Below are 17,252 nucleotides of genomic sequence, written 5' to 3' on the forward strand. Positions count from 1 at the left end.
TGATGAACAATTCTGTGTAACTGAAAAACTGAAATACTTTTTATAATAGTAAAGAAACTGATGCATCAAAACACTAGCACATTCCATCAAGTTTCGCTTAGTGAAGGCACTTAAAAGAGCTGCAAAGATAAAGGGAGGGGAAAGCAGAGTCCAAAAATGCAGATATAACCCATCCGGTTTGGCAGAAAGCAAATGCTGCATAAGTATTTCAAGACACAAAGCAAGACCTGAGAAAGACACACATTTGCTCCAAATGAAAGCATTTCCAATGAAGGGAAGCAGCTGCTGAAAGGGGTTCTCATTCGTGCATCACCAGAAACCACAAACCTTGCCTTCACCTAAGTTCTCCTCCTCAAAACACACAGGGACACACAAAGAAAAAGCCAAGGCAGAAACCATCTAGATTGTTATTTCGATGAGCTGAGGGTAGGTTTGGGGGACAGCACAGCAGGCAGAGCAGCAAACCATTTACCTTGGAAATATTAGTAAAGTAAAAAGGTTGAAAAGGTGGCAAAGGGGCCGTCTTTCAGCGTGGAAAGGGAAGAGAGAGACAAGCGGTGAAGAAGAGCGACCATGGAGCAAAACTGTCTTAAAACTAATGCAATGATGCAAGGGATTCCTCCAAAATCAAGGTGAGGTGACGACGACTCAACTAAGACAGAAACCTCAAACACTGCCTTATCCCCAGGTTGGACGACTAATTAATTCAATTTTCTACTTTCTGCCCATCACTAAGGTGAAATGAAGGTTGAAAGAAGAGGTCCTTCCCAGCCCTATTGTGAGGGGAGGAAGCATGGTGCCTCTGATAGGAAAATTTCTGTCACATCTTCTGAACAATTTAGATAATTGTCACCCCAAAAGCCCTCACATAAGGGTTCCTTGGGAAAAAAATATTCAAAAGAGTTTTCTTTTGAGATGGAAAGAGTATGACCTTCAGAGTGTAGGTGAACTATAAATTCTAGCAACTACAACTCCCAAATGACAAAATCAATCCCCCCCCCCCCCACAGGTATTTAAATTTGGGGATATTAAGTATTTGTGCCAAATTTGGTCCCGTGAATGAAAATACATCCTGCATATCAAATATTTACATTACGATTCATAACAGTAGCAAAGTTACAGTTATGAAATAGCAACAAAAAATAATGTTATGGTTGGGTGTCACCACAACATGAGGAACTGTATTAGGGGGTTGCGGCATTAGGAAGGTTGAGAAACACTGTTCTAGAGCCTTGGGATCCAAAACTCAAGATTACTACTCAAGGTTGAATCTCAGCCTACAATTTACATTATATCTTTTGGAGAAAACAAGCCTTTTTAGCTCTGAAACAGTATTTTTTTCAGAACCAAATGTTGAGGAACCCATGGACCTCCAATGAACTGGTACTTCCATTAGACCCTACCATCAGTCTTGGCAGAAGAAGGTGGAAATCAGCATCCAAAAACATTTGGAAGGTTATCCAGCACACTGGAAACTACAGGGCTTAAACGTAACCAAATGGCAAGATGTCCCTTCCTTCCATCCTGAAGTTCACTGTAGCTTCTGAGAACATACAGAGGACAGGGAATGGGATCCACGAAGAGGGAGATCAACTTCCCTTCTTTCCAGTGGATTCCGCTATCCCGCCAACAAAAGTCCATATCAAATTCTGCCTCAGATCTCTAGCTAGGTTTTGTTTCACAACTGAAGGATCAGCCATCTGGACCTGATACAGATACAATGGATGGGGACTCCTGGTTAATCCCGTTCATTACAGATTGTCTATAATATGGATTCTCTGGTCATTGTCTTTTCAACTTGGCCTCGTCTGAATTCAAATCATGTAGTGTATAGAGCTACTGTCTGCTAGAAAGATGGTAAGATACACAGCATTACAGTTTCTCCTTTCATGACAAGTGAGGATTATACAGCTGCCTAATATTCTGCTAAAGTGGGTTAAACCCAGCACTTTGTGTTCCCGTCAGCCAAAGAAAGCTTCGCAAGTTATCAAAGGCGGTGTAAGGGAAGCATGAGGAACAAAGAAAGCCAGGTGAGTGAGAAAGGAAAGAGGTCACCTGCAAAAAGATACTTACAGGCAGGCTTTCCCCAGTAAAGGCTGCAGAGAGACAAAAGGGAAAAAAGAAAAATGGGGAAAGAAATCAGTATGGTTGGCAACGTTGATTCATGACAGCCAACAGAAAGCTCGGGGAGAGGGAGTAAATCAGATGGCCAAGGAAAGACAGACAAAGAGACACAAAGCACCCAGCTTCAGTATCTAGCTGCATTCATGCTCAAAGGTTACACAAGGTCAGCAAGACAGGCTCTAGCATTTTAGAGTCCTGGAACAGAAATGGCCCAACAAGGATACGGAGAGGTTGAGTAGAAGAGTTGACTGCCAGCAATTTTGGACCTTAATAATAAAGGAGAGCTGCCTTATATTGAATCATGTCAATAGTCAACTGGTTCAGTATTCAATTGAGTTGAATATTGAGTTCAGGTCAATAGTTCAGGTCAATAGTCAACTGGTTCAGGTCAATAGTCAACTGGTTCAGGTCAATAGTCAACTGGTTCAGGTCAATAGTCAACTGGTTCAGTATTAACAACTCAGGCAGGCTGTACCTCTCCAAGTTACAGGGAGAGGGTTGGACTGGATGGCCCTTGGAGTCTCTTCCAACTCAATGGTTTCTATGGCTCTTTCTTAACCTTGGATACATACATAAATATTGATTTCTTGATGACGTAAGAGTAAAGAAACATCGCTACACTATCAATGAACTGACATTGTTGATTAACTTTTCAAATTATGGCATGATGACAAAAATGGAAAGGGCTGGAGCAGAAAGACAAACGAGTAAGACTTTGCATTTGTGTTTATCTCAGAAGTCTGAAGACCAGACATACATAAGAAAGACTTTTTTAAATCAAATGATCATCCTAAAAAGCCTAGATTGCCTTAATCCAAGGGTCAGATCAAAGTACAGTAGAGCCTTGCTGATCCAACATAAACAGGCCGGCAGAATGTTGGATAGGCGAAAATATTAGATAATAAGGAGGGATTAAGGAAAATACTGTTAAATGTCTTATTACATTATGAATTTACAAATTAAGCACCAAAACATCATGTTTTACAGAAAAAAGCAGTTCAACACAAGGTAATGTTACATAATAATTACTGTATTTATGAATTTAGCACCAAAACATCGCAATGTATTGAAACAATTGTGGATCCAGGGAGGCAAACTGCGTTGGATAATACAGAACGTCGGATGAGTGAAGGTTGGATCAGCGAGGCTCTACTGTACTACTTCCCCAGATATAAAGCAACAGACGGCACAAGCATGCAATGACAACAGCCACAACATTCGGACGTCAACAGCATCACTGCCAGCAGCATCACATACACCAAAATAAGGCAAAACCGCCAACAAAAGAAAGTAACCAACTTGTCCAGGCACCTGGGTGGGCACCTCCGGGGGAATACAGATGGTGGGCAGGGCAGCAGAAGCGGCAGCAGCGGCGGCGGCAGCGGCCACATGCTCCTCAAAGCTGTTGATGCGAGGTTTTTTGGTGGGCTCTGGGCTCGCTAGAGGGGTGACGCTATTGCGTCTCATGAGGGTGTTAGGTCCCTTCTTTGCATCCTAAATCAGAGCGAGACAAAGATAAAAAACAAAAGGATAATAAGGAAGAAGGCAGCGAAACGTATGAAGAAAGCAGTTTTAAAAAAAACATATGATGGGTTAAGTCGATCTGCCAAAATATTCCAAAACAAAAAGTGAAAGTTGGGGGAAGACTTGGGGATATTTTGAAATGATGCGAGGTCTCACTCTTGCAAAACTCTCTCACAAACACAACGTATGAAGAGACTCAGCATATGGTTTCAAGACAGGAATATAAAGAGGTTCTGGGTTCAGTCTTAAAAGTCTCTGTTGGACCTCTGAAGAAAGCAAGGTATAGGCAAATTTTGGCGCTCTGGGTGTTTTGGAATTGCAATCCAAAACACCTGGAGGGTCAAAGTTTACCCATCTCTCATCTAAACAATGCAACTTTAGGGTGAATACTAAGAAATACTTAACGAAGTCACACTGAACGTATTATCGAGAGTGAAAAGTCCTTGCCCAGTTGCAAATTGGCCATTTAATGCTAATCAAGGTGGCCAATGGCAAGATTCACACTTGCCTCAAGTAGATAAGAGTTCTTTCTCCCACCCTGGACATTCCACAGATAACCCCACTTGCCTGGTTTCCAACTGACCTCACAACCTCTGCTATAGATGCAGGCAAACGTTAGAGGAGATAATGCTTCAGGAACATAGCCATACAGTCCAGAAGACTCACAGCAACCCAGTGAGTCCGGCCATGAAAGCCTTCGACAACACAAAGGACAATATGGCTTTTGCTAATGTCACGATTTAGGAAAAGTTATTTAGACCCCTCAAAGGTCTGAAGAACAGGGATAACTTCCCACTGCCCTAGTCTAGGTTTGAGATAACACTTCTCTAAGTGGGATGCTGATAGGTATTTGTAACTTGATAGTGAATAGAGAAAGTGGGGAACCAGCCTGGAGAGGTTTCAGCATTCTTCACTAATGGTATTCCTTCTGAGACTGGAATGCTGGATCTTGCAACTCACTTTTGCCTGCCATTGGAAAAGGTTTTCTATCTCCTGTCCAATTATCACCCAAAGTATGCATCAAGTCTCAATGTAAGTATTATTAGAGTACAGGGTCCTTGAAAGACATATTAATATGAGGGGAGCCAGTAATGCCTTTTCCTACATCACTACACACCTATGTTCCAAACCTCCACGCGACATGGTGTCACAGCCTCAAATGCACTTCCAAAACATTGCTTAACAAGTAACGACTGAAGGCCATTTTAAGTAAGCAAAAACTCCCATACACATCCATACACCCACTCATATTCTCCTCCTGGGATTTTTAACATTCATATTCCCACAAAATGGACATTAACAAACTTTGGCCTTCCAGGTGTTTCGGACTTCAACTCCCACAATTCCTAACAGTCGGTCCAAAACACCTGGAAGGCCAAAGTTTGCCCATAGCTGCCATAAAGAGTCCAAGATCTCATGAGTTTACAAGCATTTCCCTCAATCCATAAAATGCAAACACTTAAATTTTTGCCAAAAAGCAAACTGTGCACAGACAGGAAGAAAACTTTTCCAAAGTTGGAGTGAGCTATCTCTGAATGGCTTGTAGGCTTTAGGGCTTATCTTTCTTCTCCAACCAAGGGCAAATGGGGAGAGATGTCAGGGGAAGAAAGTATACATATATCTATTTCCATCAGTAGCTTTTTCATGCTTTTGATCTCAAAGGCACGCCTTTGGGAAACTGTGCTACCTTTAAGGACGTACCCTTCATTGAGAAAACCTTTAAATGTTGCTTTTTCTGACATCAGTCTTGCAACCATGTCTGGGAGTAAGGTGGGATACAAATTCTAACTTTTAGGGGTTGTGTCAGAAGTGACTTGAGAAACTGCAAGTCGCTTCTGGTGTGAGAGAATTGGCCATCTGCAAGGACATTGCCCAGGGGAATCCTGGATGTTTCAGCATCCTGTGGAAGGCTTCTCTCACATTCCTACAGGGGAAGCTGGAGCTGACAGACAGGAGCTCACCCCGATCACCTGACTCAAACCGCTGACCTTTCGGTCAGCAGTTCTGCCGGCACAAGGGTTTAACCCACTGCACCACCGTGGGCTCCGGTGGTAACAAATATTGCCACCAAAGCCAAATCCTTCACAAGAGAGCCGCCCTGAGTCCCCTTCGGGGTGAGAAGGGCGGGGTAAAAGTAAACCAAATAAATAAATAAGAGATCACCCTTAGGTTGAAATCCCTCAAATCCTGGGATGTTCCCTTGTCTGGCCATACTAATTGATATCTGGGGAAGGGTCTTTGGCTCTCATGAAAGAGAATGCTTCCCTATATTAACTAAAACATGCCCTCTTCACAGTAAGTTTTTTAAATGTCCAACTAGGCAACAAGTTGCCCTTATCATCAACTAGTTTCCCCACAAACTGTCCTGTTTCGGGGCTGAGGTGTTTTGCAAAAGCATGCAACTATAAGGACCCCACCCCATGTTTGGCCAAGACATAAGGTGAGACATTTCAAATGGCAAGAAAACGCTACTAAACACAATCCTTTTCTACTACTGACTACTGCTGCTCCAACTACAATTATTCTACTACTACAGTGGGCCCTCCATATCTGCTGGATCTGGATCCAAAATACTTCAAAAATTCAAAATATTGTTACAGTACAACCCCAGTGTCTGCAGGCAATATATTCCTGAACTTGCTCTAGAAGGAGAAAACCATGGATAATGGTGAGGAATGATCTGTACTAGATGTTGCCATCGAGCCACCTTGGAGTACGTAAAAAAAAAGCAGGGAATTATGTCTCATCTCTCCCAGACTCCACCGGGTAGACTAGGTTGGGCAAACACTGGCCCTCCAAGTGTTTTGGATGTCCAACTCCCACAATTCCCAAATAGTCTGTTAGGAATTGTGGGAGTTGAAGTCCAAAACACCTGGAAGGCCAGAGTTCGTTGGAGCATGCAAGGAATCAATGAGTGTGCATCAACTGTAAAATAAGATGCATGAAGCTGATTGGTTGGGCAATGCTAGAGAGATAGCTGAGCCTGGGACTTTTGGATACCGATACATTTTTATTCAGGCTTGAGCTATGAACATGTAGAGAGAGATGAAAAGAGAGAAGCACAGAGAGAGAGAGAGATTTTGGAGTGTACTCTTGCTTCATGAAGTGCTGGAGGAAGATTCTCCACATAGACAAAGAAATACTATTTTAAACCTCTGGTTGGGCAATGCCAGAGAGATAGCTGAGCCTGGGACTTTTGGATACTGATACATTTTTGTTCAGGCTTGAGCTATGAACATGTAGAGAGAGATGAAAAGAGAGAAGCACGGAGAGAGAGAGAGATTTTGGAGTGTACTCTTGCTTCATGAGCTGCTAAAGGAAGATTCTCCACATGGACAAAGAAATACTATGTTAATCCTATCATAGGTAAAGGTAAAGGTTTTCCTCTGACATTAAGTCCAGTTGTGTCCAACTCTGGGCATTGGTGCTCATCTCCATTTCTAAGCCGAAGAGCCGGCATTGTCTGTAGACACCTCCAAGGTCATGTGGTCAGCATGACTGCGTGGAGTGCCATTACCTTTCCGCCAGAGCGGTACCTATTGATCTACTCACATTTGCATGCTTATTTTACATTATGCCACAGAGTTTGCCTATGCCTGAGGTAGACTGTGATGGAAGCTGAGCTGATATGAAAGCAGTCTCTTTATATAAAGGACTTGAACATTACTAGTTGTGCTATCCACAAAGGGAACAAATCCCGCATCGATATGGAGGGCCAACCGTATTACCACTACTACCATCCTTCCAGCATAAACTGACTGCAAGGAAAAAGAAACACTGCTTACAAGGAGAGGGCATCCGTCTCTGAGCGTTTTTCTAAAACACAGACGTCTACCCAGGGCCTTTCCCTGCACACAAGGCGGGGGGGAGGAGGAGGGCTCAACGGGCGACGGGGGGGCCCTCACCTCCGGTCGGTCCCGGTGGGTGTTCACCGCCTCCACGTTCAAGGAGATGGACTCCACTCTGCAACCTTGAGGGAAATGGGAGACAACAAATCAAGACATGGTCAATTGCTAGGGACTCAATGTTCACGGTGAAGAGACTAAACTGGAAAATTTTGCAAAATCAGGAATGCTTTGATCTATTGGGGGGGGGGGGGGAAACCCCAACTTAAAATCAGGCAGATGAAGCAGTTTAATCATTAATTGAATCAAACATTCAGAAACCAGAGGCGGAAAGGGTATCTTCTCATCAGTTTGGAGACGTTTTAAATCAGGAGTTCTTAAAACTTTTTCAGCCATGGAGGCCTTTTTGAAGCAGAAGTTTCTCATGGAGCCCCAAGAAATGTTTATATATATTATATATTATGTTGGAAATAACAACCTTCTTCAGGTCTCCACTAGTAATTTATTTTATACTAGCCGTCCCCTGCCACGCGTTGCTGTGGCCCAGTCTGTATGTGTGTGTATGTGTGTGTGTGCACATGTGTGTGTAGATATTTGTGTGTTTATATGTGTATATGTATATTGTGTTTATGTGTGTGTGTGTGTGTGTGTGTGCATGTGTATATGGTGTGTGCATGTAGATGTATGTGTATATATATTTGTGTATGCTTGGGAATATATATGTGTATGTCTATGTATGTATGTGTGCATGTGTATATGTACATGAGAGTGTGTGTGTGGTGTTTTTGGGGGGTTTTGCCTGCATCTATGGCAAGCATCCTCAGAGGCAGTGAAGTCTGTTGGCATTAGGAAAATGGGTTTATATATCTGTGGAATGACCAGGGTGGGACAAAGGACTTTTGTCTGCTGGAGCTAGGTGTGAATGTTTCAACTGACCACCTTGATTAGCATACAATGGCTTGGAAGTGCCTGGGGGGAATCTTTTGTTGAGAGGTGATTTGATGTGCCTGATTGTTTACTCTCTGTTGTTTTGCTGTTGTGGTTTTTGAGTTTTTTACTACTGGTAGCCAGATTTTGTTCATTTTCATGGTCTCTTCCTTTCTGTTGAAATTGCCCACATGCTTGTGGATTTCAATGGCTTCTCTGTGTAGCCTGACATGGTGGTTGTGAGAGTGGTCCAGCATTTCTGTGTTCTCAAATACTATGCTGTGTCCAGGCTGGTTCCTCAGGTGCTCTGCTATGGCTGACTTCTCTGGTTGAAGTAGTCTGCAGTGGGAATATATATGCGTATGTCTATGTATGTGTGCATGTGTATATGTACGTGTGTGTGTGTGTGTGTGTGTGTGTGTGTGTGTGTGTGGTGTTTTTGGGGGGTTTCGCCTGCATCTATGGCAAGCATCCTCAGAGGCAGTGAAGTCTATTGGAATTAGGAAAATGGGTTTATATATCTGTGGAATGACCAGGGTGGGACAAAGGACTTTTGTCTGCTGGAGCTAGGTGTGAATGTTTCAACTGACCACCTTGATTAGCATACAATGGCTTGGAAGTGCCTGGGGGGAATCTTTTGTTGAGAGGTGATTTGATGTGCCTGATTGTTTACTCTCTGTTGTTTTGCTGTTGTAATTTTTGAGTTTTTTTACTACTGGTAGCCAGATTTTGTTAATTTTCATGGTTTCTTCCTTTCTGTTGAAATTGCCCACATGCTTGTGGATTTCAATGGCTTCTCTGTGTAGTCTGACATGGTGGTTGTGAGAGTGGTCCAGCATTTCTGTGTTCTCAAATAAAATGCTGTGTCCAGGTTGGTTCATCAGGTGCTCTGCTATGGCTGACTTCTCTGGTTGAAGTAGTCTGCAGTGCCTTTCATGTTCCTTGATTCGTGTTTGGGCAATGCTGCTGCGTTTGGTGGTCCCTATGTAGACTTCTTGTCCACAGCTGCATGGTACATGGTAGACTCCTGCAGAAGTGAGAGGATCCCTCTTGTCCTTTGCTGAACGTAGCATTTGTTGGATTTTCTTGGTGGGTCTGTAGATAGTTTGTATGTTGTGTTTCCACATCATTTTTTTTACTTGTAAAGCACTATTTAATTAAATGATGGTGACGATTATACAGGTTGGTTATCCCTGATCCTAAATCCTTGGGACCAGAAGTGTTTGGGATTTTGGTATATATAAATGTACTTGTGTTTATGTACATTAGACCATGGGAAGGCAATGGCACACTTTCTCAGCCATCTATGAGGACAATTTTCCAACTCCAGATAAGAATGTTCAGTCTGTAATACTGTATATGCTACAATGGTGAGATGCTTCTGGTTCCAATTTTGGGGTGGAAGTGTGGTCTAAATCAAGATGATGCTGATGACCAAGGCAACATGAATCATTCCAGGATTCAAAAAAATCTATACCCAAAAATGCACAAAAGATTTTGAAATAATCAATCACTGGATTAATCGTAATCCACTGCATTTTCTTGAATCAGAGTTATCACCCCAACGATTACAGGAGAGAGGAACACTGTCTGACACACCCATCTGCCCTCCGGTTAGGGCAAGGCAGGTTCCCTCTGACTTCGTCAGGTGCAAAAGGGGCGAAAATTCACTTGACCGGGAAAGAGGCCAAGCTTTTTGGGCTGAGCCCTTTGTCTTCACTGCAGATGAAATGAAATAAGAGGATGAGGTTACGCTCAAGCTTTGTGTTAATCAGAAATACATGCACAAGCCATCTGAATTACATGACTTGTGCAAAAACAAAACAAAAACCCTGAAATTACACAACCTTATTTATGATGCAATATTTTAACCTGAGCAGTATTTGACAACAACAACAGATAGAAAAGTAATTCTGAGCGTGACTCACCATAGGCCACAGGAGTCAGCTTTAGCACTGTGTGGAGTGGGCATTTCAAGTAAGGCATTTCCTCTGAAAAGAAAGACAACAAAGTGATCAACTGGACAATGCAATCCCTCCCAAGTTGGGGCAAGCCGACCTACTCAAAAACTAAAACTAAAACTAAGCCCAGGCTCATCTCAATGCATTGACTGAATATTTCCTCCTGGCCTTTCTCTCTCAAAGTCTTGTTTTCCTCTGCCAACATTCTTTAGATTTTAAGCTCCTTGGGGCGTGATGATTTTGGAATGCTCTGCAAACAAAGTGATGCAAGTAGATGAACATGATCTTCTTCTGGTTCAACTATACTCAGTAGAGTTCCATGTAGGTGTACCCAAAGGTCCCACCAATTTCAAGGTAATAGTATATAGTATGCATAGGCAAATTTCAGCCCTCCGGGTGTTTTGGACTTCAATTCCCACAACTCCTAACAACCGGTAGGCTGTTAGGAGTTGTGGGAGTTGAAGTCCAAAACACCTGGAGGGCCAAAGTTTGCCCACGCCTGCTGTATTTGATCATGGCGCAAAGGGTTTAAGAAGAGGGGCAGGTAAGTAGGTCCCACAGATTTCAAGATAACAGTATATAGCAGGCATAGGCAAACTTTGGCCCTCCGGGTGTTTTGGACTTCATCTCCCACAATACCGGCTGTTAGGAATTGTGGGAGTTGAAGTCCAAAACACCTGGAGGGCCAAGGTTTGCTCATGCCTAATGTATTGGATCATGGTGCAAAGAGGGGCAGGTAGACAGGTGACAATGCTTTGAGGTCACTCACCCGCACTCTTGTCAAGGAAGTAGGCCAGGAGACACCGCATAACGGCTTGGTGGCAGATGACGAGGACATTCTCCTGCCTCTCCAGCTCCATGATGACTGGCTCCAGGCGCTGCACCAAATCTTGATAGGACTGCAGGAAACACAAGAAAACAAAGCAAAAATCAAGATGTTGCTGAAGACAGAAGAACCCAAAGGTCAATTAGGCTGGAAAGGAGATGGTGCTTCTCTCGATGTTCTCCAGGCCACCAAAAATGGTTTTGTGGAGACCAGAAAGTCCAAATCTTGGTAGGACTGCAGGAGAAGCAAGAAAACTAAGCAAAGATCAAGATGTTGCAGAAGACAGGAGAACTCAAAGGTCAATTAGGCTGAAAAGGAGATGGTGCTTTTCTCAATGTTCTCCAGGCCACCAAAAATTGATTTGTGGAGACCAAAAAGTCCAAATCTTGGCAGGACTGCAGGAGAAGCAAGAAAACAAAGCAAAGATCAAGATGTTGCAGAAGACTGAAGAACTCAAAGGTCATTTAGGCTGAAAAGGAGATGGTGCTTTTCTCAATGTTCTCCAGGCCACCAAAAATTGATTTGTGGAGACCAAAAAGTCCAAATCTTGGCAGGACTGCAGGAGAAGCAAGAAAACAAAGCAAAGATCAAGATGTTGCAGAAGACTGAAGAACTCAAAGGTCATTTAGGCTGACAAGGAGATGGTGCTTCTCTTGATCTTCTCCAGGCCACCCAGAAATGGTTTTGTGGAGACTAGAAAGTCAAGAGGTAACTATCAGGGGAACAATCTCAGTTGAGGAACAGCAGAGGAAAGGTCCATAAAGGCAGTTTCTACCCACTTTCTTTTCATTCTTCCCCCTCCCTTCCACAGGACATACCTCTCCTGATGGATAGCGGTAATAGTATTTGTCCTGGTCACGCAAAGTGAACTCTTCGGGATACTTCTCCTTTATTTCATCATACGTCATCTCTTCACATACACCCTGAAAGAATCAAGGAGACATGTTCCTTCTGATGCTGTGGCAAACTTCAGAGATGGAGAGGTTACAGTACCCACCCCAAACTGTATTGTGTTCTAGTCTCCTTAGGTTCTTCCGATGGTACTCTGGAGACCAAAGAACCCCCTACTGTCCCCTTTGGGAGAAGGAGGCTATAGGAATGGAACAACCTCTTCTTCTCCATCAGAATTACACCTCCAATCTAACAAAAACACTTACGGCATCAATTTCATTCAAGGCCTTCCACTGCTCATAGGGCAAGTCAAGGGCTTCTGCTGTCTGGATTGTCCTCTTCAACTGGCTGGTCCAGACCCTGAGATCTTTCAGGTTCTGCTCCTGGACAAAATGCTTCAGTGCAATGGAAAACTAGGGAAGGAAAATAAATGGAGAAAAGATTATGAAAATGAGTTATGACTTTGTTATCCCCTTTTCTCAACTCATAGACAGATGTGGCAAACAAAGGTTCAACTGTGTCCATAATAAGAATATCAATCTTTGCTTAGTCTAACAGCAGTGCATGATTATTTGAGAATGTATTCTTATTTGGCATAATTTAGATCAGGCTAAGGCAAACTTCAGCCCTTCAGCTATTTTGAACTTCAACTCCCACAGCCTTGGGAGTATAAGTCCAAAACATCTGGAGGGCCAAAGTTTGCCCACACCTGATTTAGATGTTACAAGATATCAGTAAGGTACTCAGCTCACATTCCTACGAACCCAATCCCATGAGTTTGTTCAGACAGGGTTAGCAGGTTTCAATTTGGGATTACTCCCTGATGAGCGGACACTAGATTGCAGTGAAATTACATTAAAGTAAACCACTTTCTTCGCTCCAGAAAACAGAAACCTACCTTCTTGCCTCTGCTGGAGAGCCCCGAGTCTCCTCCAATCCTCCCTTTGAGGTTGGATTCGCTCTCGCCGTGCCGGCACAAGTAGATGGTGCGGGGCTGCACATGGATGTTCATTAAATAGTAGACTATGCGGCTCTGGATATGGTCTTGGACCCTGTTTACTAGGTAGCGCCTGCCAACATCAATCACTTTGATAAGCGATAATTCTCTGGGGAAGAATAAAAAATGCCATGCGGTAGATCAAAAACCATATTGCATTGGAGGATCTTCAAATACCTAAGTGGATATTGCTGGAGAACCTAGAGATTCCTAGAGAAAATATATTGCTCAACTCTGGAATAATCAAATCTACAAAAAGTTGAACTTGCAAGTATGTAGAGCTGGCTGCACTTTCTGTGTATGCACCCAGTAACTTTGGCAGGAATATAAATATATCCAGCTTATTTTTTCTCTTCTAATTATAGAATTCCATGAAATACCATCATGTCCTTACCTGTCATAGTCATCTGGGTCAAGAGGCTGGTAACTCGACTGATAACAACTGATCCTCTTCATAAAATCTTCCATAGCATCATTGGAATTGCAATCCTTATAATCTGGGCTAGACAGCTTCACTTCCTAAAGTCATACAAAGAGAGAGGGAGGAGAAGAACATATATACTGAGACAGGTTTTGGCATAAAACCAAGGTTATTTTACTGCTATGTTGGCAGGGGACAACTGTATACACTGCAATGTTTCAGTACCAGTTGTCAGAACGTGATAGAAAATGGGGAGAGATCAGGATCCTCCAAGGTTGACAACTGCTGCCATGTTAGGCTGGATATAAAGTAAAGGTAAAGGTTGTCCCCTGACATTAAGTCCAGTCATGTCTGACTCTGGGGTGTGGTGCTCATCTCCGGATCCTCCAAGGTTGACCACAACTGCTGCCATGTTAGACTGGATATAAGGTAAAGGTAAAGGGTTGTCCCCTGACATTAAGTCCAGTCATGCCTGACTCTGGGGTGTGGTGCTCATCTCCATTTCTAAGGCGAAGAGCCGACATTGTCCATAGACACCTCCAAGGTCATGTGGCCAGCATGACTGCATGGAGCGCCATTACCTTCCTGCTGGAGCGTACCTATTGATCTACTCACATTTGCATGTTTTCGAACTGCTAGGTTGGCAGAACCTGGGGCTGACAGGGGAAGCTCACGCCGTTCCCTGGAACTGAACCTGCAGTCTTCCCGTCAACAAGCTCAGCAGCTCAGCGCTTTGACCCACTGCACCACCGGGGGCTCCTAGGCTGGATATACACTGCCTTATAATCCAGATTAGGGATAGATAATCCACAGTGCCTGCTTTGAACCGGATTATAGGAATCTACACTGTCATGTAATCGAGGTCAAAGCAGATAATCTGGACTTTATATGGTAGTGGAGATGGGACCTTAGTCTGGCCAAAAAGGGCTTCCAAAGGGATAGATCTTATCACCCACAGTCAATTTGAACCGCTTCTGGTCTAACAACCCACAGAGACCCAAATCGTTCTGGGGATGGAGAAAGAAATGTAAGCCATTCATATTCATAGCCTTTGGCCACTGCATGCATCACAGTATCATGACTGGACCAATTTTTACAAAGGACGAAGGAGGACTTACTCAAGTTCAACCATTAAGAGTCCATGACTTTAATAGACTTCAAACAAGCCAAACAAAAGCTCAAGGCTTGACGAGGAATAACAGAACTTGGAAAAGGTCCTACAATTCCCAGAATGTTGGCTGTGAATCCTGGAAATTCTACTCCAAAAAAGTAACTTTTCTAAGCTCTGTTCAACACTTGACTCTCAACAACATTAATAGAGAGGGACACTTTTCCCGCTTACCATGATGTTGGTGGCGACAACAGTTGGGTCATTGCAGACTGACTCAATGAAGAACACCTGGTGGGAACAGAAGGAAGATGCCCATATTTTAAAAATGAGTCATTATGACATAAGCAACCATGTTAATTTTGTATCATCAGCTTTATTTTTACTCACTTTGAATCCATTTTCTTTGGCAAAATGCAAGATCATTGATCTTCTCTCTCGGGTCGTGTTTGTGGCATCAAAAACCTTTATTGTAGAAAACAAAATTGTAAAAACCAGCAGGAGAAAAGATGGGCACTGACAAATGAGACTGCTGAGTAGCTTCTGAGTAACAAACAAGAGCTGGGATTTAGTAAGCCACCTCTCACCAAGCCATTTGGCTATCTGACTCATATTGTCAGTCAACTGGCATCATCTCTTCAAAGTGTCACAATTTGAAACAAAAACTTGAGATACACCATTGGCTGAAACTGGATCCTTCTGCATGCAAAAGATGAATTCCACTCCCATTTAGCATGATTCTACTTTTAATAAAACAGAGCGGTATCGAAGCACAGAACCTAATTTATAATAAAGGAATTTGGAGAACAAGCCCTATGAGGAGCGGCTTAAGGAGCTGAGCATGTTTAGCCTGAAGAAGAGAAGGCTGAGAGGAGATATGATAGTCATGTATAAATATATGAGAGGAAGCCACAGGGAGGAGGGAGCAAGCTTGTTTTCTGCTTCCTTGGAGACTAGGACGCGGAACAATGGCTTCAAACTACAAGAGAAGGGATTCCATCTGAACACAAGGAAGAACTTCCTGACTGTGAGAGCCGTTCAGCAGTGGAACTCTCTGCCCCAGAGTGTGGTGGAGGCTCCTTCTTTGGAAGCTTTTAAACAGAGGCTGGATGGCCATCTGTCAGGGGTGGTTTGAATGCAACATTCCTGCTTCTTGGCAGGGGGTTGGACTGAATGACCCATGAGGTCTCTTCCAACTCTTTGATTCTATGATTCTAGGATTCTATAAAATGTTCGAAATACAAAGCAGTGGAGCCAGGAATATAATCATAGGGTCACATGATCTAATGCTGAAAAGGTACATTCAAACGATGGGAGACAGAACGTCAGTTCTGCCTGCAGCAAGGCCTTAAGGTTTCAGAAAAATATATTAAATACATCAACTATAAAACTACTCACCGCAATCTGACCCCCTTCTTCTGACAAGTACACCTTGACGTCTCTCAAGGCAGCTAAGGCACATTGCCTGCAACAACAGGAAAAATGCGTTAAGGGTGCTCCAAATTGCAGAGTTGGGATCCATGATTGACTCATCTGCTCCAAAAGCCTCCCCAATCTCATCTTAATACATAATCCAGGCCGCAATGGGCTGTCCCAAGGAAGATATACAGTGATGCTCAAGAGCTTGTTTGCAGGAGGGAATACAGTGTTCCCTCACCTATCGCAAGGGTTCCGTTCCAGGAACCCTCGCGATAAGTGAAAAACCAAGATGCAGGGACATTATACTGTATATGAACAATATAGCTCTGCCCACTCCTTTTTCCTCCTCCTCCTCTCTCTCTCTCTTCCTCTAAGTGTATGCTACTTGTATTTTAAATTACAAGTAGCATACAAGTGAAACAGCGAGTCCGTGGTAAGCAAACCGCAAAGCAGCGATGGAACACTGTACATATCTTAAGGGAGCTATCCAAGGTGCTGAAATTATTGGGGAAAGTGGATTCACTGGTCCACTAACATCAAAACCCGTTGAAGCAGATACATGTAGGACTGAAAAATCATTTCAGTTTCAATCCTAATTTGTTTCGTTTAGACTTCTTCCTGGATAGTGTTTCTTTAGCCTATAAAGCCCTAAACGGTTCTGGCCCAATTTACATGTCCGAACGCATCTCCCCTTATGAACCATCTATGACCTTAAGATCGTCTGAGGAAGCCCTGCTCTCGTTACCGCCTTCGTCACAAGTACATTTGGTGGAGACAAGAGACAGGGCCTTCTCGGTGGTGGCCCCTCGGCTGTGAATTGCCCTCCCTATAGGTATTAGATCAGCCACCTCCCTTTTAACATTCCAGAAAAAAGTCAAGATGTGATTTTTTTGAACAAGCGCTTGCAAATGCAAAGTAACTTGACATAAGGAAAGCACTCAACTCAAAGGAATCCACTATGAGTCACACTTACTTCCGGACTTTCATAGCCTCCTCATTGTCAGGGCGAAAGAAGTCATAGGAGCTGTAATGTTTGACAGCCTCCCTGCGATATTCCCCGACATTGAACACTGCAAGAGAAAAAGAGTTGGGGGTGGTCAGAAGGCAAGCTTTAGGCAAGAAGCAAACAAATACAATTCAGTGAGCTTCCCAAGGCACAACAGGCCATTGTACATCCTAACAGGAAGGACCAACTCTTCATCTTTCCAA

General features: G+C 43.3%; 1 protein-coding gene across 7 annotated transcripts in view; it reads right to left on the reverse strand.

The window, feature by feature from the left end:
- The window catches only part of PFKFB3 (6-phosphofructo-2-kinase/fructose-2,6-biphosphatase 3), a 97,604-nt gene that overhangs the window by 5,842 nt on the left and 74,510 nt on the right, over positions 1 to 17,252 (reverse strand). For 2 of the 7 annotated variants that reach the window (XM_067469337.1, XM_060776449.2), the window contains exons 3-15: positions 17,017 to 17,113; positions 16,023 to 16,089; positions 15,015 to 15,089; positions 14,859 to 14,915; positions 13,490 to 13,614; positions 12,997 to 13,204; positions 12,365 to 12,511; positions 12,026 to 12,130; positions 11,151 to 11,280; positions 10,349 to 10,411; positions 7,434 to 7,618; positions 3,424 to 3,618; positions 2,074 to 2,096 (exon numbers count right to left, since the gene is read on the reverse strand). In XM_067469337.1, the coding sequence (XP_067325438.1) occupies positions 2,074 to 2,096; positions 3,424 to 3,618; positions 7,434 to 7,618; positions 10,349 to 10,411; positions 11,151 to 11,280; positions 12,026 to 12,130; positions 12,365 to 12,511; positions 12,997 to 13,204; positions 13,490 to 13,614; positions 14,859 to 14,915; positions 15,015 to 15,089; positions 16,023 to 16,089; positions 17,017 to 17,113 (1,477 nt within the window). Of the gene's footprint in view, positions 1 to 76; positions 524 to 2,073; positions 2,097 to 3,423; positions 3,619 to 7,433; positions 7,619 to 10,348; positions 10,412 to 11,150; positions 11,281 to 12,025; positions 12,131 to 12,364; positions 12,512 to 12,996; positions 13,205 to 13,489; positions 13,615 to 14,858; positions 14,916 to 15,014; positions 15,090 to 16,022; positions 16,090 to 17,016; positions 17,114 to 17,252 lie in introns of those variants that run through there. The other 5 variants (XM_060776454.2, XM_067469334.1, XM_060776451.2 and 2 more) reach the window with 5 other exon arrangements.

This window comes from Anolis sagrei, chromosome 5, assembly GCF_037176765.1.
Source record: "Anolis sagrei isolate rAnoSag1 chromosome 5, rAnoSag1.mat, whole genome shotgun sequence".
NCBI lineage: Eukaryota > Metazoa > Chordata > Lepidosauria > Squamata > Dactyloidae > Anolis > Anolis sagrei.